This window comes from Lasioglossum baleicum, chromosome 3, assembly GCF_051020765.1.
Source record: "Lasioglossum baleicum chromosome 3, iyLasBale1, whole genome shotgun sequence".
NCBI lineage: Eukaryota > Metazoa > Arthropoda > Insecta > Hymenoptera > Halictidae > Lasioglossum > Lasioglossum baleicum.
The window spans coordinates 19,044,977-19,067,072 of NC_134931.1; the positions used below are offsets into that span (position 1 = coordinate 19,044,977).

Here is a 22,096-nt window from a genome sequence, read left to right on the forward strand (position 1 = left end):
ATCTCCTCATCCGCTGTTTAAAAAAACTAAAACGGTATTTCCGCCCGAGTTTCTCACGACATTCAATTATTTAGCATCATTCGAATATAGCATGTAGCAATTTAACATTTAAGTACAATAGATTTCAGTATATTATATATAAATAATATGTAGCAGTATTTGTACCGTTGCCACCATCGATCTCAATTATTTTATATTAAATATAAATATATACAAAAAGGCAATAGATATAATATTATAATTCTTATTAAAAATACAGTAATTTAATGGAATGCGATTATAGTACCTTTTTCAGATAAAGGACTTTTAAAGATGAAAATAAACAATAACAAATGCAAATTTTTGATATATAAAATTCAAAATTATATAACTCGATGCGTAATGAATCAATAAATAGGGACACATGGGAGAAGATTCAATAAATAGAAATATAAATTTCGTAACATTTGTTAATATTAATAAAAAAAATTTGACAAGAACTTGAACAAATTTTCAACAATAAATCGAATTCGCTAACAACCACACGAATCAGCTCCTCTGAAAGTATCAATCATTTAAAATCGATGACCGTAAAGGTATAAATACTTGCAAATTATCGCAGTTTCTTGTATAAAAAATTATTATGAACAACATTTAAAAAATTAGCATTAACGAAACTTGTTCCCACATATTAACATTTATACTTTAATGAGTATGGGCTACATGCATATGATTATAATGCTAGTAGCTCCTGTATTCGCTTGACACATATATCAGATCCATCACTAGCTTCTTTTGAGACCTGTAAGTGTAGATGAATAAAAAAGGGGAACATTGTAAATATTAATTGCGTTCAATTTTGACAAGAGCTTCCACTTACCGATGTCAGATTCAGAAATCCGTGCGGTAAACCGGGTACTATATCAAGCGTAACTAATACACCAAGCAATCGAAGTTTTCTTGCAAACATGACGGAATCGTCGAGGCAAGGATCCAGTTGTAGCGTCTGCAAATGCAGTTTCAATGTTGCATTATTGTGAGAAACCTCGAATAAATGTGAAGAACCTACCAGCATTGCAATAGGCGGTAATTGTGCTAAAAGATTATCCGATGCGAGATAGGGACTTAAAAATGGATCCCTGGGCACCGTGAATATAAAGTCTTCCACTGGACACCTTGTACTTTCCATATCCAACTCTTTGGACTCTCTATGCTTTCCTGAAAGCGACCACCCAAAGAGTGACCACGATTTGCCATTTCTTGAAATATTGTTCACGCTATCCGCACCGTTTCCAACATATGTCGAGGCATTTATACCGCTGTTTCGATATAAATCCAAAAATCTTTTAATGTATTCTTGAGATTTCGCTCCCTCTGTCGGATTTTCTACACCTACTACATCGAAGAATGTTAATAACAAATTACTTAAAAGCAACACATCAGAAAGAGTATAGCCAGATAAGGTCTTTCTTTGAATGTCTTTGAATGTCTTTCTTTGGGGGCCCTATCGAATGGTATGATAAAAGATCAATTTGGTTTGAAAGCATATTTGACCAACTTATCCAGCTGTACCCTTCGTACACGAAATATTTGTAATCTCTGTACCATCAGCTTCTGTTAGACTAACAGAATTCAAAGTGGTGTCAGATGGTAAAGACGCTAATTTGTGCGCGTCGTTTGTCTCATCCCCATTGGGACTGAGAGCTAACGCTATCAAATCGCTCTCACTGACTTCTGCAAAGGACTCTGTGTCGGATTTGTTATCATCCCCTATATCGTTTTCTTTTTCCCTGCAAATTCAATAAATTGAGAATTAATAAATAGTAGATTAATAGTAGATAAATAGTAGTTATTTGAAATTGAAATTCATTTGTCTGTGGGTGATTTACTTTGCTATTTTCTTAATATCTGAAGCTGCGTATGCTTTCAGGCAGCGTATAAGAAATCCCATAGGTAACAACGGATCCGTCACAGAGAGGAAACGTGAAGGCGACAATACGAAATCGACTAGGACTGGGGTATACGCCATAAACATTGCGTCCGGTTTTCTGATGTTTAGTTCTATACACCTTAAGGTGATTCCCAAATTTAAGTTGGCCCCGGCAGAATCACCTGAAAGAAGTTAATCCCGTAAACTACGAGTAACAGGAAAGCGGAAGGAAATATGATAGTTACTTACCAGCGAGAAGTATTTTCTGCGCTGTACTACCAAGCAAAGTACTTGAATGATTTAAAGCCCATGCATACGCGTATAAAACTTCTTCGAATGCTCTAGGGAATGGAGCTTCAGGTGCTAAACTGTAATCTATACTTAAAATCGGTATGCCAAGGTTTATTGCCCATGTCCGTAAATAAGTTTCATGGGATAATGAAGTCTGTGCTACGAAACCACCGCCATGGCAATGAATTATCAGCTCGTTCGACGATTCTAGCAATTCTCCTCCTACTCCACCTGAACCAATCTGAGAAAACCATGTACTGCACATAAGTAAAATCAACGATCCACAAAAATTTCTTATTCGATTAAGTGAAACGCTAAGACAGTAGGAACAGTTGAATATTCAATTTATTCTAACTATACTTAGATCACATGAATTGTCTCTTTACCATTCCTACGCGACGTTTAAAACTCAATAATCTAACATGGATCGGCTTCTTTCCAATGTGACTGTGCGGTATTGGAATTGACACTGTTTTCCCATCCAATGTGGAAATCGTCAATTCTTCAGGTGGAATAGAAATTATCTGATTTATTGCCAAAGATTGAGATACCATAGCCGGCAGTCTACGTGCTAGATCTAATAAAGTAATTGACAAAATACATGAAAAAGACAGTGGCGAATTACGTTTTTTCATTAAAGCGAATGATCGTAGTTTACCAGTCTCATTGAGAAACCAAAAAGCTTGACAAAATGATATATCAGCACGTTGGGAGAGATCAACAATACGACGTGCCCTTGTCTCAGGGTCTAACACGTATTTAACAGAATTAGTACATCGTGACAACAGTGTTCCATTATCATAAAAGACTTCGCTAAATGCTGCCATAGCGACCAATATAGTTTTTATTACTGGCTTGAGCGTATCGGCAAACTGAAATAAATTGATTCTGTTATCTATAACGAGTTGATTAGAATTTCTTAGATAATCATGTTTCCGTTAATATACCTGAAATCCTAAACATCTGCCGTAAAAGCAATACTGGTTAATACTATCCATTTTAAGTAAAATATCGTGGGGATTATGATCATCGTCTATGAAAAGAGACGGTCTACCATCAGCCATTTTCTCGCTCCACGAGTATAGAGTTTGTAAATGTTCTAAACAAGTGTATAAAGATGCTAATAATTGCAAACATGCTTCTATTTCTCTGTAAACATTTGTGCGTAAAAATAGAAGAGCATTAATTTACTCGTCGACGTTCATCTGCTTGTACACGAAACTTCGAACAGAATATTTACCTCATGTAATAACTTTTACGAAAAAATATAGAATCTTTCTGACAATATATTTGGTGACAGATTGCACGTGAGTGTATGATACATTTATCTATTAAGACTAGAAAACTTCTATACCCATTGCCAGGAACGTCTACATCCAAATCAAACATCGGTGCAAACCTACTGATTTCTTTATATAATGGTTGCACCTGTTCCAAGTGGTCCAACATTGCCAAATGGGCAGCCCTGATTCTGATACCATTTTCATCTTGATGCGACATAAAATATTCTGCGTTTGCCTGGCATAATTCTCGCAATGCCCCCCACTGCAGGGGCTCGTAGTCTTCGAATGGTCTTTCAAAGTCATCATTGAGAGACATCTGAATTATTTATTGTTTCACCGTGCGACAGTCAATTTTTAACTAACTATTTTGTGGTTGAATACAAGTACAGAATCTGTAAAATAATAATTATGCTATTAGTTAATAAAAATACAATATATGTACAATATATTAGGTACTATGATTCGTAATATATATTCATAGATTACTACGAATTGCTAACAAATATTTGTTCAATTTAATTAACATTGAATAGTACCTGTGACGTTCATGGTGTTAGTAACTTATAAGGTTAGCAATAACGCGATGTACACACCACTTCTGAATGATCCGTAACTTTTGTTATTTACACTACATCACGCCCACTCGTGCAAAACTTTCTATGTACATTACGGTCCGTGTTCAACGGTTCAACGTCAATTTTTATTTTGAATTTGACATTTGCTACATGCCTATCGTCGCCGCCATGACTCTTTTAGGATCGATATCAATATTTTACAAACAAATAACAACCGCTATTTACGAACACGATACATTTGCAAAAGTCGAGCACTTTTGAATGGAATAAGATTCGCGATCGAAGACTGTCTCGTTTCAAGTGTAGTTAATGACTGCGCTACGCACGTATTGATTACTCCATCCGTAATAAAAGAAAATGAAGCACTTGAAGTTCAAACGATGAACGAGCCGAGCAAAGTTTACGTAAAAATAAATACACATATAGTTCAAGTTTAATTGCCAGATAATAGCCAGTCTACCGAACGCTCGGAAATGCTTGCTTATATTCTGATAATACTATTAATTAAGATGATAGCAATATCAATTAGAGACGAGATACTTACCAGAATGTGTACACATTCGCGACGTTTTCAACTTATTTATTTGCAATAATCGCGAATGAAACGAGAACAAATATTATTACGGTTCGATGATTTCCTCGAACTGACGGTGCAGAACCGACAAGTAACAATTTGAACAGTTTTCGTAATCGAGGAAGTTCGCGATAGGCAACTATATATATTGCGTTAGACGGACTAATCATATAATGATAAAAAGCAAATTAAAGAAACCGTTAGCTGTCTTTGGCATTCAATCATCTACGATTTTTTTATACGCGGACGCTCTTTATGGCGGCGTTAAATATATACTTATGGAGGTCAATGATTCATTCAAATTACGTTTCCGTTGCGAATAAATAATTTATTTTTACTGTTCCATTTGCGAATGAAATAGAAACGGAGTTGCATCTAATTTTTTCACCGCGTGACAGTTATTTCAGGAAAAAAGTCAGCGATTTGAGTTAAAAATCCCGCCATTTCGTAAATATACATAATCAAGATTTTTTATTTATTCTGGATTAGACCATTGCCACATTATAATACTAATTAATGTAATTGTTCATCTTTTGTTTTCGATCAGCGGAAGGATTGGAATCATAGCTGTATAGATAAAACGTGCTCTATAAAAAAATATAATTAGCAACTATTATAATATGCATTTATACTCACGATAGAAACGACGATCACCAGACTGTGGATCTTTATGGGCTTTATGAGAAGCTGGGAATGAGAGAAAATTTGTTAGATTCCAAAGATTTAAGTTAAGAGAAAAATACAATGAGTGTACAATAAAAAGAATCCACAGTCCGGTAATGCAGTTTACGCGCGCGATAAGACCGTCTGCAATCACCGAATGAGAAGTGACTGTGAGACGTGAGTGGACCTTTGTAATTTATTTATTGATAAGTAAAATTACATATATCCACAAACACAATACGTTCTTTCACGGAGTGTAATAATGCGATAAAATTTGTGAGTGGCGAGGAGAAATCCTTGTGATGGAGAAAGAGGGAGACTGGTGAAGAGGGGAAGTTCGGGGGGGGGGGAGTGGGAAAGGGGGTGAGAATTATTACTTTTATTCTCCGGTTTAGTAACTTTTTTCTACTCGTCAAAGAACGGTCGCAAAAGCGTTCTATAGCAAACGTGTTAGTTTCCGATCCTACGATTAAAAGAGAACTGATAAAAATTCGGTTTTTTTCTTTTGCGTTCCCCGTAAGTTCGAGCTGCGTCTCGGCTCCGTTGGTATGTATTTATATATATATATTGTTTGTCCCGATGCCAGATGGTCGTCTATTGAGCGTCGATTCATTATCGAATTTGGTTGATGATTAATCCATTCTCGGGCCGTCAATTATCGGTCATCCCGCACAAAGCCATGATCCTCTTTGTTTCGAAGATCTAGCCTGCTGATAAATCGTGTGACCGATACACATTGGTAGCGCACGCATGACTAGAAGGTATACACTATACACAGTTCCATATGATAATATATATGTATAATGTGTTTCGCAGAAAGAAACTCGATTTGGCGCGAGGCCGCTTATTGTTGTTGTTTTCTTTCGGAATAGCGACACGAGCATAAGATCGAAAACTATAACAATTACATGCGCTGTATAGGCGTTACACATCGATACCGGTATATTGCACGTTACAATTCGGCTCCCTTCCTCTTTTTCTCTCTCTCTCGCATGTTTACATCATGGTTGGACTGTGATCGACACGTTCGTTAAAAAGACGCGGGAATATATATAGATAGAATCGTAAGAATTCATACAATACCCGAAAAAACTGCAAAAATAAAGTTTAGTTCCGTTATTATTCCCATTCGCGCCGGCTTCTCTAAATCCGAACCGCTCGCTCTCTCTCTCTCTCCCTCTCTTTCTCTCTCTCTATGCAAAGGACGTATTTATTTTTCTCTTTTTGTTCCTTTTCCTCACTTCTCACGTGTCATCTTCTCTCTTCGTCTTTTTTTCTTCTCTCTTCTTCTTCTCTCGTTTTTTTTTTGTTCGTTTTAAGCTAAGTTAATTACCACGGTAAGTACTTATTACCTCTTTACAAAAATCAATTCTTAAACTTATACAGGGTGGCTCGATGCGAGTTCACAGTATGTTGATGGGTGAACCCGGCCGCCGCGACTATAACCGTCAAAACGAATCTCGTCTAACAACTGATATGCTTCCCAAGGGACACCCCGAGTTAATACTGACGGATGGATAACCGTTAGGTTTCCCACGATGCTCGTTGAAGTAAACAACGTATCCCTTATCCGTTACTCCAGTCACGCACACTTCCGTCTCGTAAAAGATTATGTTCTTCAACGAGCACGAAGCTTTTTCTTCCTCTCCACCGATCCTCGGAAGATAGCACGCGGACATTGAATTTGGTAAGCCCCGGTTTCTGGTGTTATTCACGTTGTATTTTTTGGTAGCTGTGAATAATACTTTCGCCAATGTGGGCCAGTCGTACAGGGCGTTCCATAATAGGTGATGTTCGTGACAATCAAAGGCGAAAATCAAAGTTGCAGAGTGATTTTAATCGTTGATAGTTTGACGACAAATCCATAATTTCACTTTTCATTTTCGTCTGATATTGTCGCAGTGATTCGCCCCTTTTTGAACACCCTGTAGACCGCCGCGCGTATCATCTTCGTATATATTCTTTCCCGATAACAACGAAACCGAAAAATCGGAACAAAATCGCCGAAACAATGAGAATAGCGTTCTCTCGACGAGGGACAAGAGCGTCCTCAACATCTGTGAATCCGTATCAAGTCATTTTATATACGCGACGTGTTTAATGTTTTTCTTTTTCCCTCATTTTAACGACTATACGCTATAGGTACATAATGTATAGTTAATTTGATAGGTGTACATGTATATGTATATGTATATTGTTCATATATTACGCACGCACACACACACGTGCACACGAACATATATATTTTATATATAGATATTTATATTATCATTATTATTTATTAACGCATTGATGCTATGCTTTTTTTTCTTGTATCCATAGACATATAGTTAATTGCTATCATTTTTTTTCTTTTTAAATATATCTAAAATAATATTTTTAACACTCAGCGATGCGCGAATGTGTGTGCCCGCGTGCGTTATTTTTTTTTTCTTTTTCGTCGGCACATTCCTTTCACCGGAGTTGCGTGAGACAAAACAGTCCATGTGTCTGTGTGTGTGTGTTCGTTCTCTAAACGGGAGGCAGCTGCTTCAAACGTGCGCTTAGGAATCCAAGGATTCATTAATCGTCTCCCCGGTTTGCGCAATTCCGCTTAATTTATTTTAGCAAAAAGAGAATTAGCATTGTCTGGAAACAAGGAGACCATATAAGGTATGTATGTATGTAGTAGGTAGAGGATACAACATTCACAAACGATGAGCGACTTTTTAACCCCTTATAGTTCGCTGGTACACACGCACACCGGTGTACCAGCAACATGGAAAGGTTACGACATTATTATAAAAATAACACAATGAATGGGGCACTGGTAAACATCGGTACACCAGGCTTGTTATTTTTTTTCTATCACAAGTTTCGTTTTCTTTTTCTCTCCGACGATAGAAAAAATCAATCCTTCGTAGATCCTAATCGGTAATGCCGAATAAAAGAGGAAAAACACGTTTCTCTCAATGCCTCGGGACACGTGCCCTATAAAGGGTTAATTACACGATCTAGTAATCGTTCGGTCTCGAAAGCGTCTTACAATTGTAGTCAACATAATACTTGCGCGGCTAACATTGTCATTGTACAGAAAAAACGCCTGTCGAATCTATACATTACACTGATCGGTCGATACCAAGGTATATCAGGCTAATAAAAAAGAAATAAAACGTGCATGATTCATCGAAAACAAGTGAAAGCTGTGCTTTCCCACGCGACCCTGGCTAAAGTGCGGCCTACTATCATCTGACCATATACAAATATATAAGCATTAAACGTGTAATATATTATCGTCATCATATATATATATATAATTAATATCCTAAGATAGTTATTGTATGAACCATCTTTCGAAATCATAGAAAAACGTAATGATCAAAAGAAGATGGAAGGGTGGGGGGCGGCGGAGAGGGAAAGTAAAAGAGAGAGAGGACAGAGTAACAGAAAAAAGAAAGGAGGCAGGACGTAGAAACGAAAAGTTAAAAAATAGAAACAACGAGAACAGAGAAACGCTTTGCATCAACGGTCGCCACTTAGTCGAGCTAGAATCGAAGGTACTAATGCCACTCAAAAAAACTCTTTGTTAACTGTTCCTCTTATTCGGTAGCCCAGGCGTGACTCTTTCGACTCCGTTCGCGTCCGGGAACGGGGAAACGGCTCTCGGCCGAGTCGAACAGAGCTACTGAACATTTTCCGTGCATACATTCGGACAGCACCTCGATAATATAGTGGACTTATCGTATGGAATGATAAAATATCTCGTTTTTCTCATTAAACTTTAGATACGTTCACGATTCTCAATTATTTTTTTTCCCCTTAAGTATAAAGTTGTATAATCTAATGTAGACGTTAAGTACTGAAAAGGTCGCTGAAAAAATCAGGCAGTGGGAATCGAACGGAGATGGAAAAAGACAGCTGCATCACGAAGGTGAACGTGCATTCGATTTGCCGTTCTGATATTTTAAGAGCGTTTCTTTTTTTTTATCGATTAGCATACACCTTTTTTCCCGTTATTATTCATTATTTTAATCGGATTATACTTTGCTGTTTTTCTTTCGCCGTGCAAGCCGCTACCGCTGCCTATCGTCTTTAGTTTGTGTTTTTTCTTTTCACGTATTATGGTTCAAGCTGCGCAACCTTTATTGCCATTGACTATCTCCGAAAATATCAGAACTGAGAAAATACAGCAAAGAGCGCAACAGCCACGTGTATTCCCGTCGCCGAGAAACAATGAATTGTCTGTTGTGTAAACTGACCGTCGCGCCGGCTCCTTTCATTAAAAGGACAATTAGCGGAGTAAACGATTCGGCTCGTTATTTTCCGTTATTTCGTTTTATCGTGAGCGCTCCTTCCTGCGTTTTTCAAAAATACTCGATAACATGTATGACAACGAAACGAAAACAACGTGTATGAGATACTTCCGAAGATGATTATGTGTTTTCCTCCCATATATGGCACATTGGCGTGTTGCTTTCTCTCTCTGCGAGTCGTCTCGTAGATAATCTCGATTCGCGTGGGAACGTCGCACGCGGACGCTCCAGATATTGTTGTGAGCATTGCTTTATACATGTCAGCGGAGCATAAAGAATGAACGTGACACGTCGGTAGGCTATATAAAGGGACGTCGCATAATGATACTGTATTGCAACATCTATCACCCTATGGACAGATTTTATATTCCACGTATCACTAAAATGCAAATCTCTCTATATACTTCGGAATCTTCGGAAGAACCTCGGACCTGATCAGGTATCTTACACTAACAAAATACTATGATATTCTTGAAGAACATACGCGAGAACGGACAATTAAGACCAGTTTTCAAATAAAATTCTGTAGTTCCAAGATGGCTAACTTAATCTTTCACCTCGAAGTATTTGTATGTAGGATTTTCGTATCCATTGATCTGCATGTTCGAGACGTGTCGCTCCTCTGGTGTAGCCGCTTGATCGACTTCGATGAAGCCCTGTTCAATTCAACGAAAATTATTAGTACAACAATATAATTGTGATAAGGTCGAAATAATACAATTATTTCGATTTACAAATCGGTATGATTTTCTTTTCTACCTGACTGTGGGGGCTTCTCGCACTACGTCTTTTGAATACTGCCACGCCAACTATCGCAGCAGCCATAAGTGCTATTCCCGCGAACGCAAGTGTGAAGTAGACTGATGTACTCTCCCTACGATACACTTCCCCTCTAACTGAGTATCCCTACAAACATAGTAATCAACATTAGAAATAGTCCAACAATTACAGCTACATATCAAAGAATTTTGGGTTAACCGTCCACGATCTAATTATTTTCAAATCTAATCCGAACGTATACAACTTGGAAAGCGTTCTATAATTTGTCACGGCATTACAGAGGGTCAATATAACAAGTACTATGTGAAACAAAGCAGGAATTATTTACAACTTGATCTAATATATTAACACGTTCGGCACCCACCGGTTAAAAATAGTCAAATTAATTTTGTAGATTGTGTCGTTTAAAGTCACAGTACACAGGATAATATTCATAGAGTCCATGACTTTCTTCTGATAAATTGTTTTACTATTTTATAAAGATGGTACCTGTTGAGTTTAATCAAAGATTTGAATAGTGATGGCAAACAGCGGAAGAAATGCTGGTGGCGAACGTGTTACAAAAGGAATAAATGATTCGAAGATTCATGTCAAGTAGGACTGTCTGGGCTCCGGCGTACTATGATTATTTTTACCGGTTCAGAGTGGGAAATTTCATGGGTCATGCTGTGAGCTGCTCTGACAAGTCCTTCACTGTGCATCGCGGCAACAGCCGAGGATTGTTCTGGTTGTTGTTGTGGCTGAGTATCTTTGTTATCGTTTGTGGAGTCGTTCTCTTCCTGTTGCGCCTGTTCGGTACGTAATTCGCCGCGTTCCGCTTTGCGTTGCTCCTTGCGTGCTCGCTCGAGTTCCTTCTGATGCTCTTTTTCTACGAATAAATTTTCTTCACAATGAAACCACTCGAAAGAGCAACCCGTTAACAATTGATGAAATCCATGATACCTTGCTGTTTGCTGGTAACGTCAGCCTGATATTTGTCTAAAATCTCTGCTTCCGCTTCGCGTGTCATCGCTAACAGCAGTCCAGGAGTCTCATCTTTGCTCCTGAGGGCCAAAACGTAATCATCCATAAGCCGGCCAATTTTTGCGCTTAAATCAGGATACCTAAATATAAGGAATGAAATCTCCCATGAATACTGTTTCTACGAGACAAAATGCGTGTTCTGAATGCTCGAAATTTCAGAGATCTACAGGTTCTGCGATCGTCGTTGCGTTTCGTTTGTCTAGCACATTACCGTTCTAACATTAACAGGCTCTGATTGGTGATTCTGTCGATCTCCGCCAAGTGTTCCAGGGTCGCTGGTTTCTCACGCTGCGCTTGCTCCAGGCTGCTGTCCAGTAGGTGTCTATAGTGAGCGATGGTGTGGTGTCTGTCCTTGTGCAGGGCTCGGAGCAGTTTCTGCAGACACTTCTGGATGCGGTGCATCTGAACAGAGAATCGAACGTTGTGAATCTGCCTCGCTTCCATAGGCTTTTAACCCTCTGCACGCTCATGTCGACATCAATTTTATATTCACGGGAATGTCCTCAGCCTGAGAAACTCAATTTCAGAGAAAGACGATGCACAGTGGGTTGAAACGCGAAAAACGCGGACAAAAGTCATTTTTCTGACCAAACGAAAAATGTAGAATTGTATTATTAACTTGTCAGTAGATAAATGAGGCATCATTTTCTGCATTTCATTTTCAACTACAACTATGGTAGATGGTAAAGTTTGTAATGTCCTTGCAAATACATCGAGCATGCGGTGTTATCATATGCAAATGCAGCATATCCGAAATGAATAACTTGGACAATATTTCCACCCGATTTTTCGGAGATCTTACCAATTTAAAGTTTGGCCTTACATCGTTGCATTGCCGCATTCGTTTTTTGTTTTGTGTTAATTTGAATTCAGCATTCGTTTTTTGCAACATGTTAATTTGAATTCAGCACCTCAAAACCTATAAAACTGTACCATTTTTATTAATTTAAACTTAGAAGTAGCTTCAGAAATGATTTTTTTGTCCGCGTTTTTCGCGTTTCAACCCACTGTGCGATGGCTCTTTTAAAAGCACTACTAAACAGTTACTAGTGTTATGTAGGATACACTGTATTATTCTACAAACTTCAAACAGGCTTAAATGTTAATCCCATATGCAGACCTTGTGGTCTTCGATCATGTATGCTTCGATAAGTGTTTGTTTTAATCATCGTGGCCCATATGTGGGACGTGGGACTGAGAACAAGTTAAACATACGTGTTCTATGTACTTCAGAATACGCGTTCATATAACTAAGAATCCACTGGGCTGTTATAATAGCGGTTAAAGGTTCGTATGTATGAAGTTCAGTATTAATTGGCTTGGATAAACGAGATTCTACTGTCTTCTGAAGTACATTCTAAATAACAGGGAATTGTTGAGTATAAAACTGAGAAAGAGTATGGTGTGCAAAGGATTAAGAGCATAGCATCGCAGCGCGTCCATCAGCTTACATTTGGCGGACTCTCGTTCAGAGCAGCAGTGTAGCAGGACATTGCTTCCTCGTTCCTCTGTTTAACTGCTTCCTGCAAATGAATCATAACAAATGTTGTAATCCATTGTGAAGTGTGGCTCTTTAATGTTACTTCGGAGATAACACAGTGATTAATTCATCGTTAACTCGGTTCTAATCGATGAGATCACGTACTTGTACTCTCTGCTGGTGCATAGCACTTAATTGATGCTTCTCCACAGCGCCATTCTCTTCCAAAGCTGCGACAGTCTCTTGGAATCGTGCAGTCATCCATCGTTTGAAAGCGTCAGCAGCAACCGGATCGTGTTCACGAATATCTTGGTACTTCTCCTCGAGATCGCTCCAATCCTTCATCACCTAAAACCGTTGTAGCACAAAGATTTCGACACTGGTGTTCCGCGTGATAATAACTGTCTCTCGAAATTCGACTCGGTCTCTCCTAATCACTCCTAGCCACTCTCCTTGCTTAAAATTTGTACGAAAACAAGTTTTTCATTAGACAAACATGCTGCGTTTACAGTGACATCTCGTTTCACGAACCTTCTAGCAACAAAGTCTTGCTGTAATAATCCCCAAATATTTTGTTCAGTGATTATTGTTAATTTGTTGTATCGATGCGTTCTCCCTTAACCAAACAAATGTCTACCCTATTTTATGCAGCCCGGTTAAGTAGCAATGCCCACTTACTTTTGTCACTTTCTCTTTGTGCACTTCTTCGAGTCTCATTTGTGCTTGCTTGTAACTTTGGTGCTCGGATCGCGGGTCGAAGTGTGTTAGGTACGGATCAGGTGTGCTCTGAGACTGCGAGGACTGCTGCGTGCTGGTGCTAACTGGCAACGGCATCGCAGTCACGTCCTGTTTCGGCTTCTCCGTTGTCGAAACTGTCGTTGATAATCGACTGCGGGAAAGGAAATTATCAAAGGAAGTTATCAAGCATCAAATAGAAAAAAATTACAAAGATTCACCATTTTCGATGACTTTTACCTTGTCGTAGTGTCGTAATCGTCGAGGTACTCCTCGTCGCTCTCGTCGTCGTCGGGTTGATCGCTGAGCACGTCCTCAGGGTCCGCCTCAGAATCATCGTCGTCATCCGCGTCTGCGTCGAGGTCATCCTCGTCGTCGAGATCGTCCTCATCTTCGTCGATATCGTCGTCTACACTCTTCGGAATCGGCAGGTCGATCGGTTTCTTCGGCTTCACATTTTCTGCAAGTACATCACGAAGCGATGATTTTCCTGAGAGTCTACTGCTAGGTAATACTTTGGTTCTCTTTCTCACTCACACTTACTTTCATTCAATATTTACTTTCTCTCGCGCTCGTGTGGAAGAATGCTATTCTCTACATACCAATTAGTTCTCTCAACTTGAACATTTACTCGTAAAATTGAACAACCGTTAAACATTGAGTACTTTCAAACAGCGAAGCAGCCAGGATAACATCGTTGTGGACGGAACTTCGTTTGCGAAAAGACTTCCGGCTTTCCAAGGAAATAATTATCATGAGATTACTCGGTCAGCTTTGTCGGTAGCCGCGCGAAGCGTTCCAGAAACGTAATTTACTGATGCCCATTCGCTTTTGACCGAAAAGCCAAGCCCCGTGGTCGCAAGACGGTGCGCAAAGCGAACTTCATTCTCGACGTATTAAAAAGCCCGAGGGGAAATCTACATGTGCATTTAGCTCGTGGCTTTCTGAATCGTTCCGCGAAAATGCGATTCCCTGAAAAAGAGAGCCGGATTCTGGCAACAAAGGTTGGAAACCAGTTTTCCGTGGTCAAAGCTTTGGAAGTTTCATATTTCGACAAATTTTTTCTACCAATTGAGAGCTCCTCGAAGCTTCAAAATCTAGAATATTGGCCATTTTAGACAGTTATTAACGGGGTTTTTCCAGTCCATCGTGCGATGTTGAGATATAGGGTCTCGCTGGTTCCGAAAATTCACCCTCCTCGCGAGGAGCCCTTCCCCGCATATAACACGTCCCTTTCCCACCCTGAAAAACTCTAATTTGTCTCTGTTATGCTGAAGAGGGCAGCCGTCTTGACTAACTAGGTTCTCGAGATGTTCCATTCTCCGAGAATAGACACGCTGATGAGCTGACTTCTCGAGTTCTGCAAAGGCAGACAAAAGCTTCGCCCCGACGACGTATCCTCCCGCTGTGCTATCCTTTTATCTGGGTCATGTGGCGGTTGCGTTGGCAGTTTTTTTTCGCCCGGGGAATATTAGTATGTCTATCGCAAACTGTTGGTGGACTCTGCGCCCACGCAAAACGGCCAGAAACAGGAGATCCGATCGGTAAAAGTGGAACCGATCCCTGAGAGCTGATCTCTGCGTTGCCTGTTGCCATTAACAGTTTGGCTGCCAACCCATTTGGCTCAAAAATTATATAATTTATTCAATCTCAAGCTATATCCACACTGGACCGACATCGAGCAACTTTTTGTCGCCTCTTGTGTTCGTTAAAAAAAAAAGAAGGCAACAAGAGTTGTTTCAGTGTGGACATAGCTTTAGAAATTTTCTGATCGACGACTATAGAGAATTATGCTACAGGTTCCCCAGCTCAATCACGGAGTCCTAACAATTGCGATACCAGGTCTCGCATAAAAAGGTCGAATAAACTTTACACGCATTGTTATTTAATTCTTCAACCGATTAAACTGAAAAGTGTATTCTGTTCTCTGCACAGCAGCGCTCGTAATTATCTGAATGGCTTCAAACGATCAAAGAGTAGAATGCTGTGCTCGACAAATCAAAACGTTTCGTTTCGAGTGCTTATGGACTAGACTAGGCACTCGTTCTTTGTGTTTCAGTACTTTTATTTGCTTTTATTAACGTTTGCTGTGTTCTCCATTCTTCTAGGAAACGTGACTTTTATATTACGAAATACTTCAACCCCTTCAATTTTAATAGTAGCAATATCCAATATTTGAGACTTGGAACACGTACGTTATACAATGAAAGGAATGCTAGTTATTTCAATAAACTATCGTACGTGTTGACAGTGGTATGGAATTGTAAAATACAATCAAGTTAGTTTCCGAGTCTTCGCCGATGACTTCAGTTTGAGGACGAATTCCTTTTCTTTCGACTACAATGGTGCCCCTACTTTCCAGATCTTCTATAAGACAGAGGCTTTCAACAGAAACTTGGAAAGTATGATTTATGCTGTTTTAGCTCGTAGTTGCAGACTATCTCTATAGCAGCAGCTCCAACCGGAATAGTCGTAGTCCAAAGAGACCGAAGATGTTCTACCATATACATTTGCGGATGCAGATCGCCATAAGTCATAAGTTTTCCGTACCGAGAGATTGCGGTTTCATGCTCGAAATATCAATAACCGTATCCGTAGACTCTGCTATCCTCGCGTTCGCATTTTCAGAAAGAATCTTTCATACATTGTCGTTTTCACAGAATTCACAGGTGGAGCGAATGATATTTACTGTTAATATTGTTAGAATAATCGAACACGCACAAATTCAATTTGCCAAACTCTCCATGCAAATGTAAACTCTGTTACACATTCGCCATTGTCGTAGTAACAAGCAAACACAAATTCTGCTTCCTAGCTCATCCGAAACTGAACTCAATTACGTTTAACATCGTTGTTATTGTTATTAACATTACAAGCGTAACGAGGTACTCCTGTAACCCGGGCGAACATCACATTTTGAGTGGAAGAAACACACAAAAAATCGTCGAAACATTTATTTCAGGAAATACAGTGCAGTTCGCGATGGAAGATTATTCAGAATTTCTTTGAGAGAAAGGTAATCGACAGGAAAATATTTTCATGTATGCTACGATTTCCTAATTTCTAATTTTTTGCGAAATGTGTAAACTTCGTCAAGCCTGTTGACCTCCTCTTGACTCCCCAAGGACATTTCCCACTAATTTCTAAATACATACAGCCACCGATTCGCATCCCCCAGCCATATTTTTCTGGCGTCCATGGGAGGCTAGCGCTTCCAGCGAATCAACCCCTGTAATACACATGGAAGGCAGCGCGCGGATACAGACCAGACAGAATTCGGTGGAACGAAAACTCCCCTATTTATGTGCTGGCCACTGTGTCCGCGGTTTTCGCATACAACCGCAGACATGCTAGCGCAAACGTGGAGGGTCTGGCCGAATGAACGAACGGACGAGCTTCGGCTAGCAAACGAACGAACGGGCGGACGAACAAGGGGTGTGCACCGGTTCTTGTCTAAGCGAGGGTGGGTTTTGTAGCATGGTTGGTGATTCACCGGCGATTCCTATTGATTCTAAACTACGTGGAAACAGCATCGGGGCACTGTATCGCAAACTGTCTGGCGTCTGTGCCTCCCTCTCTCTCTCTCTCTCTAGTCTCTCTGTGCCGAGCGATCATCGGACACGGGGTGTATTAGGGTCGGGGGTTTATTAGCTACGCGTAGTATAGCCAGCACACCCCCGAGCTACGCTCTCGCGTCGGCGTCCATTGGAAAGAAAAAGATGCGCAGGAACGAGCGAAGTCATAGCGTTACGTTGCGCAGTCGTCGGGAACGTCGACGAACGTTATTGATTGCACGAGCGAGCAAGACGGAAGCAGCGACGGGGGTGAGTGCCGGTTGCCGGGGACCAAGGGGTAGGAATATACCCAGTTTCTTAATGCACCCTACTCGAGCGTTCGCTACACTGTATGGAAAAAAATCACGGTCCGGGAAACGACACAGATTAGACGGTTTCCTAGTGATCGAAGCGAACCGGCACCCTTTTGTTTCGAGAAAAATGCTGCTCGAACTGTTAGCGTAAACTGTACAATGATTGACACCCTGAGCCAAAATCGTAGTAAATATCTTTTTATCTTTTTTTGAAATGTTTAAACGAGCTTAACTTGCTATTATTATAAACTAATAGAGATTCTTCAGCAAAATCAAACAGGTTTACGGGTCATAAATCTTTTGTTATAAAATATATTCAGTGAATAACAATCGTAAGACAAATAGTACATTGGCACAGTAAGAAGTAAACGTTAAACAGGCTATTTGTTTTATAATTAAACATATACGCACTTGGTAGATAAACAATTTTAATAAAACACTATTTACACTGTTTACGCTTACAACGTTGCTTTGAGATATAAATAAGAAGCAATATAAAATGATTTTCTATAGCAGGAATTCTTAATATTTGTCGTTTAAGTCAAAAGTGCCAATAACTACTGCAATGCCAGCAATAGTACAGTTTACCCTGTGCTCTAAGAGGAACGCTTTGTGGGAGGGAAAAAGATTTTTGAGAGGAAACTAATTTTTCATTTCGTACTCGTGTATCCACGAATTCGCTAGTTATGGCTGTTTTTGTGAGATACAAGTGCTGCGCAAGGGTGGTTTCTATGTGCATATTCATATCCCACTTTTTTCAATTAAATATTTGAACTTTTTGAATCCTCAAGCCAAACACAGACCTATCGATACTTTCTGTACGAATTTTGAATGTTGCATATCCATGAATTCGCGAACCATGCCTGTTTTGTTTCAAACTCCAGGGCTGCAATCTCTACACGTGCTGCTATTGATTAACCCTTGTGTCAGCACCCAGCATTTTCTACGATGTTCAGTAACACTGTGGTTCGCAGTTTCAACGGATATTTTTATTCCTCGAATGCTAATCGTTTTACTAGATTGCAGGATTAGTAGGACTAGAGAATAACATAATTTTCAACCTCTTGAAATTATTAAAGAAAGGAGGATTTTGATTGTTTTGGAGAAAACTTGAAGCAAAGAACAATTGATTTCTCGAAATTGATGAATCGAATTCCTCCCGACGCACAGTGTGCCGAACCATTGACAAAAATCGGAAAAGTCACTGCTTCATGACGATTTAAAACTATGTTCATGTTCATACTATGTTAAAATGTGCAAATAAATCATTTTTTGAAAAAAAATTAAAAAAATTCAGCAGGAAATTAGTTACAAGCGAACCTGTAAGCGAATTTTAGGAAGATCAAATAGTACATCGGTTCATAGCGTAACTTGTTTCCGTTGTGTTATGAACAAAAGACGTTTGTAAGAAATAATCTTTTTAGAAAATGATGGCTAAGGGTTGGCTAATTGTAATTCATCTTCAAAAATATTCAGTTTTATTGGTTTCCCTAATCTTTAGATAAAAAAAAATTGGATAAAAAAAAGTGACTCCAAGCAACTCTGGGATTTTGATTACGTCGTATTACTAAGATAGTATATTTTGATATTATATAAGTTAGAATTGCTACTGTTTGCAAACATCAGAGTTATTTAACAAAATATGTAGCAAGAACTGGTCAGCAAGCGAGTACGCGGATATCCACTTGTAGAAACATGAGATTTGACTGTGGTTATTGAATAAATAATTTTGATATTACATTAATTACAGATACGATTAAATAAATAAAAATTAATGTCCTAAAATTTTGTTTACAAATATCGTTTTTCAATGTTTAAATAAATGACTATACTTATAATAATATCATATCGAGATTGCTTTCAATATAAATAAAAAGAACCCACTTTGTTTCGTGTCTCTATCATCAGCAGAACAAAAGTGATTGAATTTTGTGCAAGAAACAGGCATTTCGGCGCACTGTGCGACGAGCTACGAGTAAATACGAAAACAGGACTGTTTCGCCCTGATACACCCCCACCGTTTACATCTACGGACAGAATTCTCGATAAACCCGGTTTTAATGGCGAACACATCACACAGGTGCCGCGTATGAAATGGCCGATCTCCCCTTCCCTCTCTCCGACTCCATTAAAGCGGTACACGTCGAATGATTAATGAAACAATGAGGAGCACCGTTGAAACGAATCAATGGTATTGAACGACTCGATGCACCGCGCGGAGAAAGTATATGCTCGAATCGTGAAAGGAGCCGATTAAAATGAGCACCCGCCGCAAAATGACAAAGACCGTTTTGTAACACGCATCTCGCCGCGTATATTTACGCCGCCGGATATATCCGGCCGCGATAGTAGCCCCGTTTTCCATGGATCTTTTAATCGTGTACTCTAGTTTCTGAACGCTCGTTAGATTGTCCAAGCTTTGTTCACCCTGTTGCTTTTTTCCCTCCTAGATTCAGCCGCGGTCATGGGAAATGTTAGGCATATCTCGCCTGGCACCGGACAATAGCATATTTTCTACTCTAGATACTATAAAACCTGTTAGTTCTCTGCACTCGTGTTGAAACGTGCAGAAACACAAAGATTTTTGAAAATTCAAATACGATATAGGAGATCAAGTTCAAATACAGAAGACTCATATCAAATATAGAAGATAGAACCCTAAGCAAGTTGTTGGTTCAGTTTTGCTCCTTACTGTATGAATAGAATACGAACGACGGGGTAATGAAGGGTTAACTCCGGTGGTTCTCCTAGACGGTGGTAGATGAGATACGTTTTCTTTTTCAATCGGATTTTGAATAGCATTCGAGAGCCACGTATAATTAGAATACTCTCTCTCTCTCTCTCTCTCTCTCTTTCTCTGCTTCGCTTTTTAGCATCCCCCTTGAAGAATAATTTTTTATCGGCTTAGCGGAAGCTGAAAGTTTTAATGAGTTCCAAACGGCGGAAAAACGGCGCTTCATTTGCATCAACTTGATAATTCTCGGATGAGTGTTCGTAATGCGAATTTTGAAATGGGTTGGAAGAAGGATCCTAGCTGGAACGTGTCTACGGATAATGTTTTTCGCATCCCGTCACCGGGAGAAATATGAAGAATTGCGTTTGGAAAGCGGTCCCGAATCTTTTCGCCTGCTATAATTAATTCTCCATGTTTGCGGACGTTAGCCTCAAGCTATTTGTTTCGGATGTACGGCGTTGACTGACATTTAAAACGCTGGAGCGTGTCCGTCGTACAGATTTACTAGTTTAACACTTTGCACTCGAAGCAATTTTAATTCGAAAATCATTTCTTTCAAACCAGATCATTTTTATTCTACGTAATCTTGTTTACATTGTGCACATGAAATTTAACCAGTTCTCTCATGTAACAGTTGAGCTTTTCACAATTTATAGAAAACAAATTTAATAATAATATTAAAACTGTTTTGAATAATGGTGTGGCAATTTTTACTGGAGCCTCAGAGTCGCCATTCGAGTGCAAAGGGTTAATCCACGATACATACTGCAGAACGTCCATCATCCGTACTAATCAGAGGAAGACGAGTGCTCGGATAATAAGCAGGTCGCGATTGGACTCCTTTTACTCGGAAGAGATAGGTTTAATAGAGAAGTTACATTATTTTCGGACAGTGTTCTCGAACCTCTCGGCCACGATTAATTTCCCAAGTTCATAGGCAGGCTGGAGCAGCTTGTTTCGGCCATCGAAAGTTCGCCGTTGTCTTCGATGGTCTTATTACGTCCCCGGGTAAAAAGATAAAGCGTCAAATGTTGACCAAGCAATCACGCGGGAGGAAGTTTCAAACTAAGTCAACATCGCTGGCAACCGGGCGCAAAGTTTTGGACCCGAAGTTAGCCCCAATGACATTAGCGCCACTACTCCATGCAGATCTGGCTTTAGAGTCTCTGTACACACACTTTGGGAACCAACGATTCTTGCCGTTCGGTCCATATAGACTACTTGCGGGCAGGAATCATTAGAGCGGTAAATATTAGCAAAACGGAACGTTTTCTTCCAGCCGAGCGTTCCAATAATTATAAAAGTGCCCAGTCAAGCGCCCGGAAATATTCAACTTGTCTTGCTTGCATTGGGCTGTCTTGCGACTGATTGAACCTGCTCGCGCAAAATCAATTCGCTCCGACGTGCACACGGTGCCTCTCTCGGAATTATTCGAACGACTAGAGAAATATAACAGTCTCGCTCTTCGCTTTCGCGATCGTTAATCTCGTTGGAAAGCGTTCTTTATTGTCCAAATCGAATGGGTATATTATTCATTGTTTTTCACGTCCATGTTCTCTTGTGTTTGAGGAATTCGCATATCTCATGTGTGCATTCGGATCTGCAGTTTAATGAGGATATATAGTTAATTCTTTCAGGACTCAGTTATGCATTTCAAATAATGTTTCATTACCGGAGTATATGTATACGTTAGCCACGATCATCGGATTTTGCTAAGAAGGGGATGCCACGGTTGATGGGTCACGGATTTTTCTGAAACTTGCAGTATTTGAAGATCTCATCTCCAAATGTAATTTAGCGACGCAGTAGCGCGCGATTCTCAAGATCTTCTGAGAAAATTGCATTTGAAAATCAGTTTATACGCGCGCGTTTTAAGGAGTTCGCGTTAA

The 22,096-nt window shown here is 39.6% G+C and overlaps 2 protein-coding genes across 7 annotated transcripts in view; both read right to left on the reverse strand.

The window, feature by feature from the left end:
* Positions 1 to 614: 614 nt before the first annotated feature.
* Positions 615 to 5,410, reverse strand: Hsl (hormone-sensitive lipase). 4 transcript variants are annotated; one of them, XM_076419971.1, is made up of 11 exons: positions 5,269 to 5,410; positions 3,441 to 3,875; positions 3,148 to 3,349; positions 2,859 to 3,072; positions 2,587 to 2,777; positions 2,159 to 2,441; positions 1,869 to 2,091; positions 1,585 to 1,769; positions 1,049 to 1,374; positions 860 to 985; positions 615 to 781 (listed from the first exon to the last, which is right to left on the reverse strand). In XM_076419971.1, exons 2-11 carry the CDS (start codon positions 3,797 to 3,799, stop codon positions 713 to 715), a joined length of 2,178 nt encoding a protein of 725 aa, XP_076276086.1. In that variant the 5' UTR covers positions 3,800 to 3,875; positions 5,269 to 5,410; the 3' UTR covers positions 615 to 712. The 4 variants fall into 4 exon arrangements, with proteins under 4 accessions (XP_076276086.1, XP_076276085.1, XP_076276087.1 ...); XM_076419970.1 differs by lacking the exon at positions 5,269 to 5,410 and adding an exon at positions 4,603 to 5,241; XM_076419972.1 differs by lacking the exon at positions 5,269 to 5,410 and adding an exon at positions 4,020 to 4,540 and having other exon boundaries at positions 1,049 to 1,371.
* Positions 5,411 to 6,526: 1,116 nt separating this feature from the next.
* Positions 6,527 to 22,096, reverse strand: part of Appl (amyloid-beta-like protein) — a 47,690-nt gene continuing 32,120 nt past the window's right edge. Inside the window, exons 7-15 of one of the 3 annotated variants that reach the window (XM_076419974.1) lie at positions 13,846 to 14,065; positions 13,549 to 13,759; positions 13,036 to 13,209; positions 12,842 to 12,913; positions 11,602 to 11,792; positions 11,310 to 11,470; positions 11,003 to 11,235; positions 10,347 to 10,493; positions 6,527 to 10,243 (exon numbers count right to left, since the gene is read on the reverse strand). In XM_076419974.1, the coding sequence (XP_076276089.1) occupies positions 10,133 to 10,243; positions 10,347 to 10,493; positions 11,003 to 11,235; positions 11,310 to 11,470; positions 11,602 to 11,792; positions 12,842 to 12,913; positions 13,036 to 13,209; positions 13,549 to 13,759; positions 13,846 to 14,065 (1,520 nt within the window). In that variant the 3' untranslated portion in view covers positions 6,527 to 10,132. Of the gene's footprint in view, positions 10,244 to 10,346; positions 10,494 to 11,002; positions 11,236 to 11,309; positions 11,471 to 11,601; positions 11,793 to 12,841; positions 12,914 to 13,035; positions 13,219 to 13,548; positions 13,760 to 13,845; positions 14,066 to 22,096 lie in introns of all 3 variants that reach the window. The other 2 variants (XM_076419975.1, XM_076419973.1) reach the window with 2 other exon arrangements.